General features: G+C 38.2%; 1 protein-coding gene across 1 annotated transcript in view; it reads right to left on the reverse strand.

The window, feature by feature from the left end:
* Positions 1 to 3207: 3207 nt before the first annotated feature.
* Positions 3208 to 20308, reverse strand: part of LOC140229657 (ubiquitin conjugation factor E4 A-like) — a 23543-nt gene continuing 6442 nt past the window's right edge. The window contains exons 8-19 of the mRNA XM_072309900.1: positions 18398 to 18515; positions 17331 to 17552; positions 15967 to 16236; positions 14303 to 14566; positions 13329 to 13482; positions 12085 to 12277; positions 10247 to 10360; positions 9059 to 9233; positions 7821 to 7897; positions 6220 to 6471; positions 4393 to 4550; positions 3208 to 3488 (exon numbers count right to left, since the gene is read on the reverse strand). Coding sequence (XP_072166001.1) covers positions 3371 to 3488; positions 4393 to 4550; positions 6220 to 6471; positions 7821 to 7897; positions 9059 to 9233; positions 10247 to 10360; positions 12085 to 12277; positions 13329 to 13482; positions 14303 to 14566; positions 15967 to 16236; positions 17331 to 17552; positions 18398 to 18515 — 2115 coding nt within the window. The 3' untranslated portion in view covers positions 3208 to 3370. The remainder of the gene's footprint in view (positions 3489 to 4392; positions 4551 to 6219; positions 6472 to 7820; positions 7898 to 9058; positions 9234 to 10246; positions 10361 to 12084; positions 12278 to 13328; positions 13483 to 14302; positions 14567 to 15966; positions 16237 to 17330; positions 17553 to 18397; positions 18516 to 20308) is intronic.

Here is a 20308-nt window from a genome sequence, read left to right on the forward strand (position 1 = left end):
GACTGTGTGATATAATTTGTCTAATTACTCGCAAAATTTTGCCAATGCATAGCTTTTCAAAAAGCATTTATTTTACATCTATTATACTAGTAATGATAATAATAGGGGGTATTTATAAAGTAGTTTTAAAAATTCTTTCATCCTAAAACAATTTGCTACATTGTAATTGTTACAAATTACTTTTGTCCATCCTTCTACCGTTCCCTTTACTATGGAGAACGACACCACCATTACATATTTTACACACTTATTGCACATTTTAGCGACTACTTGCGGATGTAAACATAGACATGTTTGTTGCTTTCCAATCAACAACCATTAAAGGACACGAGAGCTTTTAACACGTAAAGAAAGAAACAATAACAAATACGCTGCACCATACACCGACAACCACCTAGATTAATGATCGAAGGTGATCATTCACATTAACACATGCTAGTACTGCTTATATGATAAATCTTTCATGCCCAGACAAGTTTGTTCAATCACTCACAAATTCGTTTTTATCTTGATATAATATTTCCGATGCTTCATTTTCTTTGTAAGAATACAGCGAGACTAGGATTCTGTTAAAATGTTTTATACTAATTGTACAGTATTAACACTTTTAGTCTCATCACTTTCAAATCTCTCTTCCAAAGCTTTGTTTGCCACAACTTCATTCGTTCCAATGGGCAGATAGGATTAAAAACAAGAGTTTAGAAAAAGGCATCTACAATGTAATACCATATTCTCTATGTGTTTGCTTGCGAGAGTACATAGGAAGATCAATGAGGAATTTCAATGCTGCCATAAAAAAAAAAAAAAATGGAATAGCAAAGATTTTGACCTTTCAGAATTCAAAAGCCAGTTACAAAAGAGAATGGTCAATTACTGTTGGTCACTGCAATACCTTTCTTCAGCAGTGATGCATCAGTGAGAGTACATTATCAAGATTACGTGAACGAATCATATGAGAGACACCAAGAGATATTATCCCATGATATACATAATGAAGAGTATATCATACCATATATATATTTTTTAATTGCTCCATAAACACTGATATTTTGTTTCCCTGATTATTCAAGTTCACACTTTTTTTTTTCTTTTCTTTGACTACATGGTTTTTCATCATTCTTGGCAAACTTTACTACATTGTAATGTATATAAAGTGATGTTTTGTGCTACGAAACTTCACCAACCCTTTGCATGCCAATGCAGTCACAAGCCAAAATAATACCATTGACAATTGACAAAATTCATCAAAACCTTAAAGATTAAGGAATAATGGTGCAGCTGCCACAGCTATAGGAATCAGTAAGATTACATGGTCCCTATTCACTGTTTGAGTCAGAACATCATGACCACAAAAGGCATCGCAGCAAACATGGTAATCAACAGACGGAAGGCAAAACGAAGATGAATGAATTCTTGTCATCACAATATCATAAAACTGTACTGTAAAATCCACAGTCAATGCAAAAAATATGCACACCCCAGCTTTTGTGCCAGACAACCCCAAAGACCTGGGCCCCATTTCACAAAAAAAAAAAGAAGAAAAAGTTGATATGATAGCAACTCTTGCTGGAATGGCAACTGTCATGGTAATGACAAGAATCCAGCTTCCTGATTGGCTGTTGCTATGAGAAATTTGTCATTCCAGCAAAAGTTGCTATCCTTACATCTTTTATGAAATGGGGCCCAGAATACATTAGCAAATCCCACGAGAAGGGGGTCTTATACTGTACATTTATGTTCATTGCTTTGCTATAATAAAGAAATAACTTAAGACTCGACAATGATATGCTGAAGATTATGCAGATTTGTCACAATACTGTCAATAACTGGGACAGTACCCATTTACAATTAAATCAAGATATTCCATTCCACCTAAATGCTCTATATTTTTACTTCATAACCACTTACCAGTTATAGCCCTGTCTCGAAAATGCAGTGCATGAATAGAATAAAGGGTAAAATGAAATTGTTGGATCCAAGAACATCACAACACGTCTTTGTCCTAGTACAAAATAATAATATCTGCCGTGAATTCAACGTCCTCGAACATATATACACCATCAGTTCTCCTATTAGATATGGGGTACTCCAACATTGTGTGCGTGGGGACTTCACTGGCAAAGGCTGAACTAGTGGCATAAATAACATCTATATCAGGATACATGCACTCGTAAACACCACACAAGGTTTAGACTCTACCAATTTCTGAAGCTTGCTATGCAACAGCATCTTTTAATATAGATATACATGTACATATAAACTGTCTTCATTGGCAGAACATGCGTTGGTTTGTATTCCTCTATTCAATTCATACAGGCTCTGTGTTAAGTGCAGAATCGGTCACTCTAGTATTGTCTGCAAAATATATATTTTGAAAAAAATTTCCCATAACGATTTATCAGCTGTTTGATTTAAAATACAAAACATCAGCATTAAATCGAATACAAAAATTCAAAGTACACTGCACTTCCGTTATAATGAGCAAGGTTAAACGTAATTTTGATACAACTATGTAAAATTTAGGTCTCAAAATCATGATCTAGATTGCTTTGTCCACTTTATTTGTTCAGATATAATGACATTTCGATATAACAAAAGAAAACTGCCAATTTTGAGAACTCATTATAACGGGAGTCCCCAGTATCAAATATTTAAACATAACATAAAGAAAGCACACACCATGTGTGCAGTTTGATACCCATCAAAAATAGTAAATCCACAGATTACTTTGCATGAGCACAAAACAACAACAACAACAACAACAACCATAAAACAAAATGGAAAAAGGATACCTCACTGGAAAGGAGTATAATGATAAAAGAGTTATTCCCAACTGGGTTTGGAGAGTCTACCTTATACAAGGCAGGACAATGTTTGAATATGAAAAAATAGAATATACTCTATTGTAATTTCTACCTGCCAAGAAGCACAGGAACTGCTTGCCACCATTAAAAAGAGAGACGCCCTCTTGGAGAACTTCTCCAATTCCTCGAAAATATCATCATAAGCCCGGCAGAAAAGGAGCATGTTACGAACAGACGTCTCTCTCAAGAAACGTTCATCAAATTCTAGAGGAATGTTGCCACTCATGCATGGATCGTCAACTCGATCAGAGTTTGAAACTTTCTGCGGGTTGATGCGTGACAAGCGACGATTTGTCTGTCCCACTGTCTGTAGCTGTGAGTTATTTCTTCTTCTCACTCTGTTCCATGTTCCACTGCTCAATCAACTGCGTCAGTTCCATGCTCAGTATCCCCTCCACCTCAAATTCCCAAATGCCGTTGCCACTCCCCTGGTTTGTCAACTCAAGGTTTGAAACTTTTCCTTGGGTTGATGAATGATGAGTGACTCAAATGTCTGTGGCCGCAGGTTATTTCTTTTTCTCCTTCTGTTTTAGTTTCCACTGCTCGATCTGCTCCTTCAGTTCCGTGTTCGGTATAACCTCCTCCATGGTCAGTGGCTTCCTGTTGAACGGGTCGATTTGATCACTGCAAAACGACAGGGGAAACAGGGGGAAACGTGACTGGTAAAACTTAGGAATTCATCAATACATTCGACAAGATATACAAGAAAAATGACCCACACAAATCATCCAATTAATTAAAAAAAAAAAGAAATTTGAAAGTAATCTAGAGATGACAACTGGCATAAGATGGGCATTAAAATAAAAAAAAGAAAGAAAAAAGACTCAACATTCTTCTCAGCACGTATCATATCATTCTTATATTGGCTGACATGATATATATTTATTTACTTGTTTAATAATAATAATAATAATAATACATTACATTTGTAATGCACTTAATACAATGTTTCTAAGCGCACAGGGAAGAGACGAAAGGAAAGATGAAAAATGAGGGAAAACAGACAGGTCAAAACATAAGTAAGAATAACATGACATAAATCAAATGTGTACCAGTAATTAAACACACACAATTACACTCAACACTTTAACTTAGGGAAGGAATCAATATGGGAAAAGATAAGTTTTAAGTAGTGCCTTAAGTTTCCTTCATATATATTCATACGTTTCTCTCACTGTCACATATCTACACACCTATTTGTCATTACTTATTGTACATATTCGATATATTTACTTACTGCAAAAATGGAAATTTTCACGTATTGTGTGGAACTAAGACTGGCATGAAAATAAAAGCACACAAATTTTTTTGCCTGCCATGCATTCCAGTAGTTCGTGCCTTGATTCTGCAGAATTACAAACATGCTGAATTCATCCTACTTGGCCGAGCGCGAAAAATTACTCACGCAAAAATATCTACTTTTACCGTATATCTATTCATCTCTGGATGTTATTAATGTCATCTAACCAAATCTTTGGCTCCTGGATGAAAAGTATGGTAGTCTGCTGGTGATACATTTCATACACACCTTAGAAGATGCCGAGCTATTGTGGGCCTGTCGATGTTCATTCCAGATGTTGGCAGGGTCACCGGGTCAATCATGAGGGTAAAGGTCAAGGGGTCAATGAATTCATCTGGGGCATCTGCAAAGAGCTCTTCTTCCACTTCTTTCTTCTCACTCAGTTCCTGCATTTTAGAGAAAAACATGCAAATATAGATAAATATATATGGAAAGAGACAGATAGATAGACAGACAGACAGACAGACAGACAGATAGATGAATACAGATAGACAAACTGATAGATAAATAAACAAACGCAAACAGAAAAACTGACCAGTTATTGTATGTAATGTATAGAATTGTAAATAGGACCATGCCACAAATTGTATGCAATTTATTTCCATTTAAACAGACTACTTACATACTGAGAAAAGGAATAATGAAATTAGATGTTCCACATCCGAGAACTAATTTTAAGAAACGTAGTGTAACATATCGAGGCACTAAACTATGGAATAATTTTTCAGACGATGTATAGCAAAGTGTATCTTTTTAGTAATATTAGTAATAATAGTAATTGTGTGCATTGAACTGTAACATTGTGCATCAATCATTTTTTTTCAGTATCTTAATTCCCATTTTCTTCATGTAATATGCATGATTCTGTATGATTTGTTTTGTGTGTGTTTGTTTGTTTGTTGTTGTTTTTTGTTGTTCTTTTTAACGTTTCTTATACTACGATGTATAAAATGTTGTATTTTGTAATTGTATGATTTTTACTTCACGGACTCACAGAAGAACAGCCATTGGCTGAAGTGAGTGACCCGTGGTGAAATAAAATAAATTCAAACTCAAACTCAAACTCAACCAGAATGAATATTATTTATTAGTGGAAAATTGAGCAAAGAAAATGGGATTCCATCAGGATTCCAATGGAATCCCATTTTCTTTGCTCAATTTTCCACTAATAGATAAATAAACAGATAGATTGATAGATGGAGAGATAAACAGATAGATATATAAATGAACAGATAGATAAATGAATACATATAGACAGAGATACAGATGATTTAAGAGCCTGGTACGAAACAGATTAAAGAATTAAAGTGGATGCAAGTCAGAGAGGTGTTTCTTATTCTCATGTTTCAAAATCCATGTCCTACCAACATCCATACCACAAGATGCATATTTTCCCATTTCTGGGTTGCCGACAAAGAGATTTAAACTATTAAAAGACAGTGAGGTACATGTGTATACTGCTCCACTGGAGTACTGAAACTCTTTACCATAATGTTGACAACAGCTGTTTCCAAGATGGCAAAGGCAGCAAGTGAGTTTAGCAGAATGAAAGTCGACCGACTGAAGAAATACTGAACTTACCATGGCATTCCCAGTGCTGGGAAAAAGAAGTATGCTTTAGTATTAAAACTAGCACGAACCACATTTCTGGATTTGTCTAGCCTAGCCATCATTGCTAATCCATCTCCCAGCAAAAACCAAATGAGGGCACATGGATTACGAGACGTGAGAATTGACTGCTACAAATGAACATGTCTAGAATATCTAACTACATTCACTGCTGACTACTTTGCAGAACGATCTATGATATTTCACGAGGTTCTTATTTCCACAACTTCCCTGAGGTAGGTGTTACTCACAAATTGATAAACACATCATGAAAATATTTGTTCTAATCCCGATGTAAAAGTGACAAGCACATGTACAATTCTACATTCATTACTGTACTCCACGCTCGTCAATTTTGGAACCACTTGTGAAATTAGGAAGTCCCGATTCACGAAAAATTAGACTTGCTGAATGTTATGGCGAATACAGTTACTCCAGCACACCCACCTTGACTCTCTCGGCAAACTGCGTCAGTCCCTCGATGACCTCCAGCTTCGTGCCGATCTTCTGCAGGACGCGCTCGGCGCGGACGAACAGCATCGGCGTGTAGTTGCCCTCATCCTGGGCGGTGGCCTGGCAGAAACTCTCGGCCGCCCCGAGGTGGATGTACAGCAGGCAGATGTCCCTGACCAGCTGCTTGGGGTTGAAGTCAACCTCCTCGAAGTCGTTGACCTTGAGGGCGATCTTGTTGGGACCTACCTGATTATCAAGCAATCCAATTCAATTTCAATTCAATTCAAAATTCATTTCATTTTCCAATTATGTATTATTTTCCCAATTTACAACACAAATTAACAAGGTATTCAAATGACATAACGATAGACTCAAATCAAGTGACAAATATCATTCTTTTAAGACATTTAAATGTTTTCCATAATTCTACGAAAATTGGAGAAACACACATACACACACACAACACCAGAGAGCAGTGCTTGCATATGTGCATTTTTTTTTTGTTTCAAACAAAACTGAAAGAAATGGCTGTTAAGCAAAACCTTTAAAAATAATGTCAGCATCAGCACTAAGATCCAATTTGCAAACAACCAAGGGTCTAGTGAGGAAAAGTTTTCAAGACAAGTTTATATAGTTGATTGTCAATATTCATTATTACCAGGTTGTTTACTGCCCATTATAATCTGATTCCATGAATCATTCCATCATTGCCTTGGCACATTGACGCAAGCGACAAAATCATTCAAATTCATGATGTGCTTACATATGGCTTGGGTACCATGTTCTACTTGGATGTCATATTATACGCAGAAAGACTCATCCCATTTAAACATATTGAAGTGAAGACAATGTAATAGTCCATTGGAGTCCATGTAAATAATGAGCAAAGTAACATTTTGGTCATTACAAGCAAGGACCCTCATATCACTTGCTATCTTCTGGCAAATGTACAGCAATAATTCTTGTAAAATTTGATTTGTGCATATGACCCTTTTGTGGCAAATCAATAATACAAGTTTGAAGCCCAAAACGTGTATAAAGAAGAACAAAAATTCGGAAAGGATGAAGGAAAATGAGTGGAAAACAATGAGGGAATTCAATTCAACACTTTGATGAATCTTTATGTCTGTCTAGAAAGAAAATGAGCTCTGATGATCTTCTCATCACATCTAAAATATTAGCCTATGGGCGCCTGATAGCTTAAAAAAAGACTCCACCATTATTCTCAGCCTGCTAAAAAGAGAAATGTATTATGGAGATTTTGACCGCAAAATGGATTAAGCATCATTCTAAAAATATTTTAAAGTAAGTCCATCATCAAATAAAGCAAAATAAAGTCTTTCCAGTGATACCTCACTTATTCCACAACACAGAATGTTCTTAAAGTAGTGATTAAAAATCCCACATTTTCTTAGTAGCACATTCTTTGTTTTTCAACGAGTTTGATCACAAATATCTAAGATTTACAAGAATGCAGTTCACTCGTTTTGTGGTCAAACTCTAAGTTACGTACATGTTGACATGGATGTATGTACACAACATCAGTTTAAAAAAAAAGAAAGCCATCAAAAAGCACAAATGTGATCAGCTCTTACCAGTTTGTGAAGGAAATTGTTGAACATCATGGCTACTCTCTGCACCAACACCGGGTGGGTAAAGATAGTGGTGATTTCTGGGAAAGATAAGATAGATCAATGATTTACATAATTCAATTGTTACTGCTATACTCTACATAAACTTAAAGGGATGGTACAGTATTGGTGGAGATGAAAATTGGGCTTTCAACTTTTTGCGAGATACCAAGAAAACACTCATGATATAGTACAGAACATACCATCTTCCAGAGGAATTCAAAATTTGATGAAAATCGGGTTTGGAATGACTGAAACATCCAAAAACAAAGTAAAACAAAGCAATCGTAATAAAGTGTGGGTCAAACACTTTATAACAATCACTATTTTTTTGGATATCTCAGCCATTTCAAAACCAATTTTCATTAAATAAACGTTGAATTCCTCATAGAATTACATGTTCTTTCATATCGCATAAGAGGTTTCTCATTATCTCACCAAAAAATGTTAGAAACCTGAAATTAGGTCTCAACCAAAACTGTACAATCCCTTTAAATACATTTCCATAAACACTGGCTAACAACGTACACACTGATTTACATAATATAATCATTATTTCTATACTCTAAGTAAAATTAAATAAATGTTAGTAAATATTGCCTTACATGAGTACAGAAAATGTTTTCCCCATTTTCATTTTACTTCATTTCGCTTTTGGCTATGACTCCTTAACCCACTGCATACTACATTCATTTCCTGTCAATAGGAATGTGTGTGAAATTTGTGCACAGTGGATTCATTGGTGCAGAAAAGGTTAAAGGGCTCTGTTCTGTTCCTTTTCACAGGGTTATGATACATACATTTCATATCTGTTCAAACTTACCATTTCTGTATACTCCACCATATGACTCATATCTGTTTTCACTTCATTGAAATCTTTAAAGGCTTCTGTCGCAGTAGAACATTGGGTGGTAAAAAGCTTTAATGGTGCACCACATATTCTTTCTTGAGTATGTACAGGTGTATCTAGCCCTAAAAAGGGGCATATTTCCACTCCCCACATTTTGGCAAGCATGTTCTTGCCATTTTTAAGAGAATGAAAGGGAATTCTCTTGAAAATGGCAAGAACATACTTGCCGAGAAGTTGGGAGTGGGTAGGCCCTTTTCAGGGCCACATACATGCAAAAATGAAAGAATGTGTGGTGTGCTGTTAAGCCTTCTCCCATCCAATTTTCACTTCATTATTTTTCAGTTTTGCTCACCGCTCGTGATGTAGACCAGCGTGCTCATGGTCTCGTTGGACATGATGTTGTAGAACCGCGCGATGCCGCACGTCTGTCTCAGCGACTCCTCCTGCTGGCGCCGATCGGTCGGCGACAGTTGCATCCACTCCCCGGACTCTCTCTGCCCCTGGAGCACTTTGATCTGTTTCACGTACTATGGTGTTGTCAAGGTAAAAAAAGAGTCAGCACAAATCCGTATCAATAAAGGCCCACAAAATAGTTAATGTAGACAACAGTACTTGAAGTTCTGAGATCATTTGCTTTAGCTGAAATAGAAATAGCTGAAGAAAAAAGAAATATGCTTGAAGATTCATTGAGCGCGAAAAGGGACTTTAGTGTAAAGTTTTGTGGGGTTTTTTTTTTCAGCACTATAATTCTTGTATGCATCACACTGCCACATTATGAGTAAATTTGTGTCATCTCCAGACTACAGCTTACATTCTCTGTTCTATGCCTTAACAAAATGGCACTTCAAATAAGACATAAGATTACATGTAACTACAGAAAGTTGCCCATTTTTTTTTTTTTGTTTTGTAACTCATGTGTTTAGCCCAGTACATATCTGCATTTATCAAGCAATTCTACTGACATGGTGCTCAAAATCAATTTGCACAAGACAAACCAGTTGTGACAAATGAGATGATTAACAATTTGTATAACATTTGATATGTGAGGCGTATAAGGATCAAGAGCCTGGAAAAGTCATCCATCAAATTTCAGACCATCAGATTCTTTAATTATAATGCAGCAGAGAATACCAACACAGTGACTGAATATCACTCATAATTTCATTAGAAGGCATCTATCCACTGTATAAAAGTATAATCAAATCTGTCAATAGATAAGTCATATTTCAATTCAGGATATGTTTATTGTAGTCATAAGCTTTTCATTAAATACTCTATCAATAGACCATGGCGACTCCATTACCATCTTAATCACATTTATCATCATCATCATCATCATCATCATTTATTTCATTATCATTACCATGGTAACTCCATCTCCAATCTAATCATACTACTCATCATCATCATCATCATCATCATCATCATCATCATCATCATCATCATTATTCATTTCATTAACTACTCCATCATTACCATGGCAACTCCATCAACATTCTAATCACACTACTTGTCATCATCATCATCACTGCATATTTACATCGAGGGCCTCGTCGAGAAGGAAGATGGAGTCGTTGATGAGGTGGTTGACAAATTTTAGGAAGAGAGGTGCCACAGCATCCTCCATGTGAGCTATTGCCTCCTCTGCAACAATCTGAGAAGGTGTAAAAGAGAAATTTTAGAATGCATTATGAGGCTACTTCAAGATTGTAGCCACCGCGCAAATGCATATCAAGGGCACTGTTTAGCAATGGCTGTATTTATCTAACTGTAGAAATGTGGTTTGAAACACATTCTTCGGGATGCCTCGTTTATCGCAAAAGCGTAGTCACAATTTGGGAGTTGTCACTGTGCATTCGGGAAGTACAGCAAAGCAATATAGACTCTTTTTTTTTTTTTTTTAACTACAAATGAAAACATGGCTGCATTTATCCATAGCACAAATGTCTGAAACATATTCAAAACAGCAATTACACCCAAGAATATCTTGAGATAAATGCACACGTGTTTACAGTTTGAAAGCTTTGAGATGCATCATTATACTTCTAAGCACCATGGCTATGAAAGTTACTAAAAATGAGGTCATGAACAAAAATAGAAAGTTGAAAATATGTTAAATGGTCTAGAAAAAGCAAAAATCTGTTGCTTTTTTCTTACAATTAATAATGTTATCTAAGTAAACCATTAGGTTAATGCTTTTGGTCACAAATCTTAGCACCAAAAAGGACATGATTTTGTTTGGTTTTGCTTGAGTGTTTTCATCAATTTGCATACCATGATAAAACACAGCAAAATTTGTCTCTCCATTTGTTTGTTTGTTTGTTTATTTGTTTGTTTGTTTGTTTGAATTCAGCCATCACAATGTTAGACAGCTACATTACCATAAAATTAATTTTGTGTAACACAAATTAGTGAAATGGTCACCCTACACACCATAAGTTGTTGGTCAATATGCTTGATACTGTGTGCTATGTGCAAAGGGTGGGATGACACAATTGAACTGGGGAAGGATATCTTTTTCATACATGGGAGAAAGAGAATGCCATAGTTTTAACATATTAAGTAATATTGGCACCAACAAAACAAAAAGTCACTTTTGAATTTTGGATAACAAATACTGGTACATGTAGATCTAGAAATTTAAACAAAATCTAAGCAATGATTGTGTATTGTGAAGGTATGTAGTGTTGATCTGGCGAGCATCTCATTGTATCTTTGTCATGCATTTCCAATAGTCAGCTACTGTGTATGTGATGTGTTCCAAAAATCTTTCATATTTCATGTTTAATATTGTTATGTTATATCATGATAAAGGGCTCCCAATAAAAACTGTGTTATTTACAGGTACCACTTTCAGGGTTTTGGATACCCTGTTTGAACGAGACCTATAAAAACATAAATAAACTAGAAAAGCACTTGCAGACCTCTGCCCAGCAGCTCATTTGCATTCACAGAAGCATGCTGAAAATCGCCCAATTTCCCAATGATAAAGAAGCCTTGTGTTGGTTACCACATCGGCTTCCTGCTGCACAGTGGCTCGAGCAGAGCATGCTCTTTTGTGTGCATAAACCTCAAACACGCACAGCTTGAACTCCCAAGTTCATTGACCCTACTTCACCAATATGCCAAAAAACAAAAAAAAAAAACCAAAGAACAAAAAAAAAAAATCTTTTAAAAATTCATAAAAATTCCTGGATCACTACCAAAATTGAATCATGGGTTCCTTATGTCATTCTCAACTTTTCCTGTAAGTTTCACTCACATCCATTCACAAAGTTCGGAGTTATTTTGCAAACAGACAAACAAATCAATGCCAACAAAAACATAACCTCCTTGGCGGAGGGAATAAATAAAGCAACTCCTGTCACTGAGTCTCACCTTTATTTGGTTCCTGTGCTGCGGCATGCTCCAGAGGTACTTCAGCACTTTGTACATGGGGCGCCGATAGTTGAACTTCTGCTCAAACTGGTGGGGGTCACCAGTGAACTCGATGTCGACGAAGATGCTGATGAGGGAGCGGGAGATGTGCTCCCCGAGAGGGTGGGCGTTGAAGGCTTTCTGCCGGTGGAAGCTGTCGGGACAAAAAAAAAAATCCCCAAATGCACCATCAGTATAATAATCAGATGTCTTTGTGAGAGCTTTACCTCTATTTATTTGTCAACATAGCACACAAGTTATGACACTCTCTTTTGTTATTCGTATCAAACATCACATAGTTATCTGTTAACTTGGCAACTGTAAATCCCTCCATATTATAAACTCTCACAGTCTTGACTGAAAAAATACAGTTGAAATCTAATGCAGTATGAATGCAAGTGGTTACAATAGATTGAGTTACGTTGTGTGTGACATCTGATCTACAAAACAGAACAAAACAAAACAAAACAAAACAAGGATTTTTGGGTGTCAAGGACCTGAATTGTATTCTCCCATCCCCTCACTGACCCCCTCCCCCCCCCCCCATCCCCCCATCCCCCCACCTACCGGAGCAATGGAGGGTGGAGTCATGGAAGGTGGAGCCATAGAGGGTGGAGCAGTAGAGGGTGGAATCATGGAAGGTGGAGCCAAGAAGAGTAGAGAATTGGAGGGTGGAGCCATGCAGGGTGGAGCCATGGAGGGAGGAGCCATGGAGGGTGGAAAAATGGGGAATGGAGCCATGGAGGGTGGAGTCATGAGGTTAGAGTCATGGAGGGTGGAAAAATTGAGGGTGGAGCAATGAAAGGTGGATCAATGGAGGGTGGAGTCATGGAGGGCGGCGCCATGGAGGGTGGAGTCATGGAGGGTGGAGTCATAGAGGGTGGAGCCTTGGAGGTTGGAGCCATGAAGGGTGGAGCCATGGAAGGTGGAGTCATGGAGAGTAGAGGAATGGAGGGAGGAGCCATGGAGGGTGGAGTCATGGAGGGTGGAGCAATGGAGGTTGTAGCCATGGAGTAAAAGGGAGGAAACAAATTTGGTAGAGCAGATGTGGGAGGGGCAACTAGGGGAGGAGCAAGAGGGTGAGGAGCAAAGGCAAAGATTGTAGGTGCAAAGGGGGCAGGAGTGGGGGTGGGGGACAGTTGGGGGGGGGGGCTGGAGGAGTGGAGATGGGGATATGGATGAGAAAGGCACTGAAAGCAACTCACACTGGGATGACAATACCACGAGTGCCCGGCTTCTCCTCAGGCATGAGTCCTTCCAGAATCTCGGCCAGCTTGGCTCGCTGATGGGGGTTGGTCATGTGACTCTTGTTGCCCATGAATACAGTCACAAAGGTCATCAGGTCCTTGAGAGACTCACCTGATGTGAGGGAAATAGAATGATATAAAGCCAACAAATGAATCTGAATCAAAATTGGGATGAATCTCAGTTGAAGGTTATAACAGATCAGATCAATTCAATTCAATTCAATTCAATTCAATTCAATTCAATTTAATTCAATTCAATTCGTGTATTTCATTCTCATTTTTCCTTCCAACAAAACATAACACAAGGTAAATCAGAAAATCCATCATAAACATATATACACTACAAAGTGCGAAAGATAAACGATAGACAACAAACTAATAGAAATAAATTATGTATACATACAGGAAAATACAAAGTTTCATATATTTTGAGGAGGAAAAAAGAGAACTGAGATGTCCACTAAAAAGCAGTGCTTGTAGATTGTGGATCACTGAAAAAGTGGATATTTTTGCGTGAGTAATTTTCTGTGCTCATGCTGGTAATATAAATTTCAAGTGTTTTTAATTCCACGGAATCAAGACATCAATGGAATATATAACAAGCAAAATGATTCTTATGTTTTGACTTTTGTGCTGTATTATCTGAGTGTGCAAAATGCATGAAAATTTCCACTTCAATACAGTATTCATTTTTTCAGAGGGAAGCATCGTGAGAGAAAAGTTCTCACTCCTGCATAATTCTTTATGTTTCAATCCATGAAGTAACAATGATGGAGAACATCCAAAAATCCTCTGTTGAAGTTCAAAAGAGTTTGGAGAAACATTCCATGGAAACTTCTGCTAAGCTATGCTTACGTATGTTCCAACATGTGAGTTCTAGTTTAGTATGTAAACCCTGGGATGACATGGCACTCAACACAGGTGGCACATACCTCCATCTTCAAACTTTGCCTCGTTGAACCTCCGCAGGAACTGGAGGTACGTGACGAGATTCTCAGCGAGAAACTCGGGGACGGTGCTCAGCTGGGCGGGAGGCTTGCTCGGGAGGGGCAGGGAGGGAACGATGAAGGCGGAGGGATCGTCCGTCGTGGCGTACAGAGTGACGAGGCGAGCCGTGGCGACGTGGAGGTTGAAGGCCATGTCCAGGAGTTGGGGCTCAAGGAGGGCGGTCTTGATGCTCAGGAATAGCGACATCGCTGTGGGAGCAAGAAGGAACGATGAGACATTACAAACTAGAGAAGCGCAGACGTCCGCCAAGCAGCTCATTTCCACGACTGATTTTGACCTTCCACAGAGAGCAGCTTTCCACCCACACGTATGCATGCCTGAAAGTTGCCAGATTTCCCAATATAGAACCTTTTGTTACGTCATCAACTTCCAGCTGCACGGCGTGCCTCGCCTTAGCAGAAACTAGAGCACGCACTTTAGCGCACGCATCAAACCTCAAATATGTGCAGTTTGAACTCAAAAGGTAATTGACCCTACATGCTAAAATATTGAAAATCCTTCATACAGTGTAAAATCCATAAAAATTCCCGGATCAGTGACAAAATTTAATCATTTGTTCAGTGTGTCATTCTCAACCTTCCCTGTAAGTTTCATCCAAATCCGTTCTCAACTTTTGAGCTATTTTGCACACGATCAAACAAACAAACCAACGTCGAAGAAAACATAACCTCCTCCCTTGGCGGAGGTAATTATAACAAAGCTGTCACGTATCATTACTATGAAGAAGCTTAAAAGGGATGGTATAGTTTTGGTGAGATAGGTGATTTAGATCTAACTCTTGGCGAGATGGTTAGAAACAAGTAGATGAAATATTAAAGGGCATACAATTTTAAGAGGAATTACAAGTTTCTTTGATGAAAATCACTTTTGAAACGGCCAAGATAACTGTATCCAAAAACAATGGTGTGTTTTGGATATCTTAGCCATTCAAAAACCCACTTTCATCAAATAAAACTTTGAATTCCTCTTAGAATTCTATGCTCTTTGACAGTCCATAAGACATTTCTCATTATCTCAAGGAATTATCATGAAAAGAAGTTAGAAACCTGAAGTCCCATCTCAACCAAAATTGTACCATCCCTTTAAATGTATGGCAAAGAGGCAAACTTGCTTGCATAAACACACTTTTAGATGCCATTAATACATAAGATGACAAGGCATGACAAGGTATCTCCTCAAAATTCTCTTTGGCACTTGATTAGAATATAGAACTCGCCAAAGTAATTCACTGTCTCACACAGCAGCAAGTGTAGGGGAGTTTGAGAAATAACCTTTGTGTCCTGAAAAAGGCATCTGGGCGAGGTCAACCAAGTGGCCTTATCAATCTGAATTGCTGTCCACCAGTACTACCCAATGACAAAGACTATATTTCATATACTAACCCCCTCTTTTTTTTTCCCTCTTTCTTTTATTTCCTAATGCACCTGTTGCACCCCCCCATGCACATATTTAAACATTTGCAGGACATTCTGCATATTCTAGCTCAATAAATAGGGTTCAGCTTCAGAGCAAATGCAATGTCTATGTATAATTGCTCAGTCCCACACATATCATTCCATGTAAGCCCACCTCGCAATACTGATACTACCTTTATCCATCCTCTCGCGCAGCTGCACAACAACAGGGTTCCCCGTCGTTCCCCCCATCTGCTGGACCATCTCCTGAAAGGCCTGCTGTATGTGGTGCAGCTCCCGGTTGATGGCGTAGAACCGATCGATGAGGGCCTGGAACCCCAGCTGCAGGCAGGACTGCGTCAGGAAGAAGATTCCCGAGGCGAAGTTGTAAGGGGGACGGGTGGGGACCTCAACCCCCTCATCCCCCTCCTCCCTGCGGACCATCCTGGTTTCCTTCGGAAGACCTGCCAGGGAGGAATCAGATGAAATTCTTTGTGAATGTTCCACCTCTATCTGCAAAGCCCTCTTTTATCTCTCTTTCTACAGCACTTGGTGATCTTTCAAGTATGCAGTACTTAAAATATAACAATAATAATATAAAATATCACAGGAAAAGGAAAATTGTTGTTTTTTTTAAAGGGGAAGAAAAATACGAGAAAGATCAAGTACGAGAAAGATCAAGTACGAGAAACATTTATGCCCCTTTTCTCCATGTATTATTTCAACAAAAGCATGTGAGTTTAAAAAAAAAAGTAAGAACAAAATTAACATCTTGATAAAAGATTCTTCTTTTCATAAGTTCCATTTCAATCAAAAGAGCACAACATCCATGAAATATAAAAATCGGCGAAGTGTTTGGGGCAACACAACTACAAAAGTTACGCTGAACAAAACATCACAAGCTTTTTCCTTGAAGAGACAATGTCAAGAAAAGATAGACAGAATAGGGGAGGGAGGATGGTGTCATTTGAGCTCAAAGTCTGAATGTTTATGACGTCTGCATCATGGACACATTCAGAAAATTATTTTGCCGTGTGACCTCACAATTTGATAGGTATTGTCAGCAGATTAACACAGCATTTCTATTTGACCATCTTTTCCTATACAGGAATAATGAAGGGACAGATGAATGATAAACGATAGGGCTGAAAAAGTGAAATCATATGGCAATAGCTAAGGCAAAAATATCAAATTAATTCCCTCCACAGTGCCCATCTTTCTAGAACTTCTACATGCCCAACAACAACACAATGAAATCGTATAAGGGACTTTGGGTTAGGGTTAGGATTGGGTTCAAGATAAGGATTAAGGTTAGGGTCAGGGGAAGGGTCCCGGTAATTGCCCAGGGGGTAATTGCCCTCGACCCCAATGAAATCTTTCTTAGAATCTGCAAATTTTTTAAAGACGAATTTTGTTCTTTCTTTCTTCACTCCCTCTCTCTTTCTCACTCCTTGTCCAGAAAGAGAGAAAGAGAGAGAGAAGAAAAAAGAACCGAAACAAAATAAAAGAAAAGACAGAGATTGTACAAAGAGAAACAAAAGATGAATAAATGAATGACCTAGAAGATGGACTCCAGCCTGGTTCATCTGTTCATCTGTGGCGTCCTGCGGGAGATTGACGCTGGCGTAGCTCAGGTCAACCGACAAAATGGCCGTCGTGTCTGGCTTGGTGAAGGGTCCGCAGAAGCGGAGAAGCACGGACGCTAGGTTGATAAAGAAGGCGTCGCTGGCAAATGCGATGCCGAACGTCGGCAGTTGCCTGGCCCACATCTTCTTGCGGCCTGATGAGAAAGAAAGAAAGGAAGCAGAGAGTAATGATGATAACAATTTGCATGATTTTGGTACTCCTTACTGGGCATCCTTCCTTTACCTGATGAACAAATTTGCTGGGACGTTTCACTGCCATTCCGCATGAATGTCCAGATATTACATTCTGAGGGATCTGATTACTGTAAAACTAGACATTTTCATGTGCATTTTACTTTCGTGAATCTCACAAGAGCCAAGATTTGTGAAATCGAAATGCAAGAAAAAGGTCTTTGTTTATACTATATGCACTGAATATCAGTGGCAATTTTGGAAAATTTAATGCCGTGAATATTTTTTTTTTGTTGTTTAACAGTAATTCAAGTTGTGTAATTTCCCTACTCCCAGTTGCTCAGTTTAGAAAATAAATATTTCATGAAAGTTTTTACGAAAAATGACGTTTGCTTCAAGAGCTGCAGAGAGGATTCCTACCCTAAGGATGATAATATGATGACAATGATACCAATGACGACAACATTAATCACTATCATCAGTATCACACGTATTAATCATTACTCAATCCTTATTACTATTACTTATCATTAAAAGTAGTAGAATAATTTATATTATTATCATAATCATAAAAGTGGTCATTATTATTACAAAATACTACTAATACTTCTTTATGACTGTCATCATTATCATCAACACAGTTATCACTTTCATAAAAGTGGTAAAGGTAGCAAAGAAAGGTTATATTAAAGCATCGATATATGATTTACATTCTGCTTGAATCTACCATCCAACTGTCAAACTCTGTGATGCTCCAGTCACTACAAATATCTCATTCATCCTGTTAGGAGACAGGGACGCCACCCACCTGTGTTGGCGTGGATGCACCGGCCGACCCAGGCGAGGAGGCGATTCTTGTTCTCCGGCGAGGACTTGAAGAGGGCGCGCATAATTCTGTAGACGTGATCGGCCAGTTTGCCGATTGGCTGGTTCCGAAGGGATGAGGCAAGATTAAATAGATATTATTTTGATGCTGCTCATCATAAAACCTCTTCGACTTTGATTGTCTGATTTTGCTCCATTTTGCCACCAAAATTACAAGTGGGTCTCCACGTATAATTACCTCAGAATTATGATTTTTTTTTTTTTTTTTTTTTAAAGGGGATGGCTAGTAACTGATTAGTGGGAATCAGTGGGAATGCTGGAGGATGATTGTTCCAATCCTTGTGGGATTCATTTAAGAGTACATTATATATCTATCATTGTGTGAAAACTATTTGCTTCAGAATGGTCTCATATTCAAGTAATGTGCAGTTTAATGTTTCCAGGTTAGTGTGCCTGGTCAGTGACGGGGCATTAATCTGCACATTACTTGAATATGAGACCATTCTGAAGCAAATAATTTTCACACAACAGTAGATATATAATGTACTCTTAAATGAATCCCACAAGAATTGGAACAATCATCCCCCAGCATTCCCACTGATTCCCACTGATCGGTTACTAGCCATCCCCTTTAAAGAGGGAGGGGGGTTCTGCTTGCCAAATTATATTATTGATCAAAGGTATGATATTCTATAATATTTTCATGTACAAAATAGTGGATACTGTAAAAGTGGAAATTTTCGCAGTGTTGAAATTTTCGCGCATTTCGCGCAACCAGAAACTAGCGCGAAAATAAAAACATGCGAATATTTTTGCTTGCCATACGTTCCTGTGCGTGATGTCTTGATTCCGCGGAATTAAAAACACGCGAAACTCTTCTGACCCGGCCTAGCGCGAAAAATTAGTCGCGCGAAAATATCCACTTTTACAGTACAACAGTGATGATTACAATAGTCACAAAGACAATCAGAGGCTGGACGTTAACCAATTATACACAATAAAGATAAACACGTTTGTGTAAGTAGGGATATAAACTCTCGTAATTTCTAGGAAAGCCGGCATGGCTGAGCAGTGAAGACTACGGAAATAGGACTGGAGGCTTCCATGCACATATGAGGTTCCAGTCTCAACCGGAAAGTAGTGCCCATTGATAATGCACTTGATCAACACTGCCAACTCTTTTGGAGGGGACTGTAATGGAAACCTCCAGATAATTTTCAGATTTTTACATTTGAACAACTGATAATTGGTTATACCGGGTACAGAGTGTCAGAATTTATAATGATTGGGATGAGGAATAGGAATGTTTTCAAAATTTATAACAAATCACAATGAACAAGGGCGATAACATGGCAACCTCACCATAAAAATACATGACTGGGGGCTCAAGGAAGAACGATAAAAGAAGAAAGCATGCATAAATTCTACACAGGTGAACTTCCTTTAAAGCAAATGGTACTGTCAAAGAATTACAAGGCTAAATTTCTGAAATATGTGAGCCTCTTATGTCATCATCCTTGTTCAGTGCCATTTGTTTGGGGTTTTTTTTTCAGAGTATCTTTTCTGTAGTCTCTGCTCAAGGAGCACAATAAATTCCAATAAATCTATACCTGGCACTACTGATCTATACTGTATGTAATACATGATGTGAAATTACGAAAATTGTCTGAATTCCCCTTCAAGCCATTGGTCCTGCGTGTAGGAGAGCTACACATTGAGAGAACTCGCCTTACTAATTCTCATGTAAAGAGCATGGGGATATCATCTGAAGTGGTCAAACATGCATGCACAAAAGGCTGATATCTGACAGTGATCTATCACTTGGTCTACTCCCACTTCGTCTAATGGCCATTTAGTCTCAACCCACATGGTCTAATCCTGTTTCGTCTACAAC

The sequence above is a fragment of the Diadema setosum genome, chromosome 6 (genome assembly GCF_964275005.1).
Source record: "Diadema setosum chromosome 6, eeDiaSeto1, whole genome shotgun sequence".
Taxonomy (NCBI): domain Eukaryota; kingdom Metazoa; phylum Echinodermata; class Echinoidea; order Diadematoida; family Diadematidae; genus Diadema; species Diadema setosum.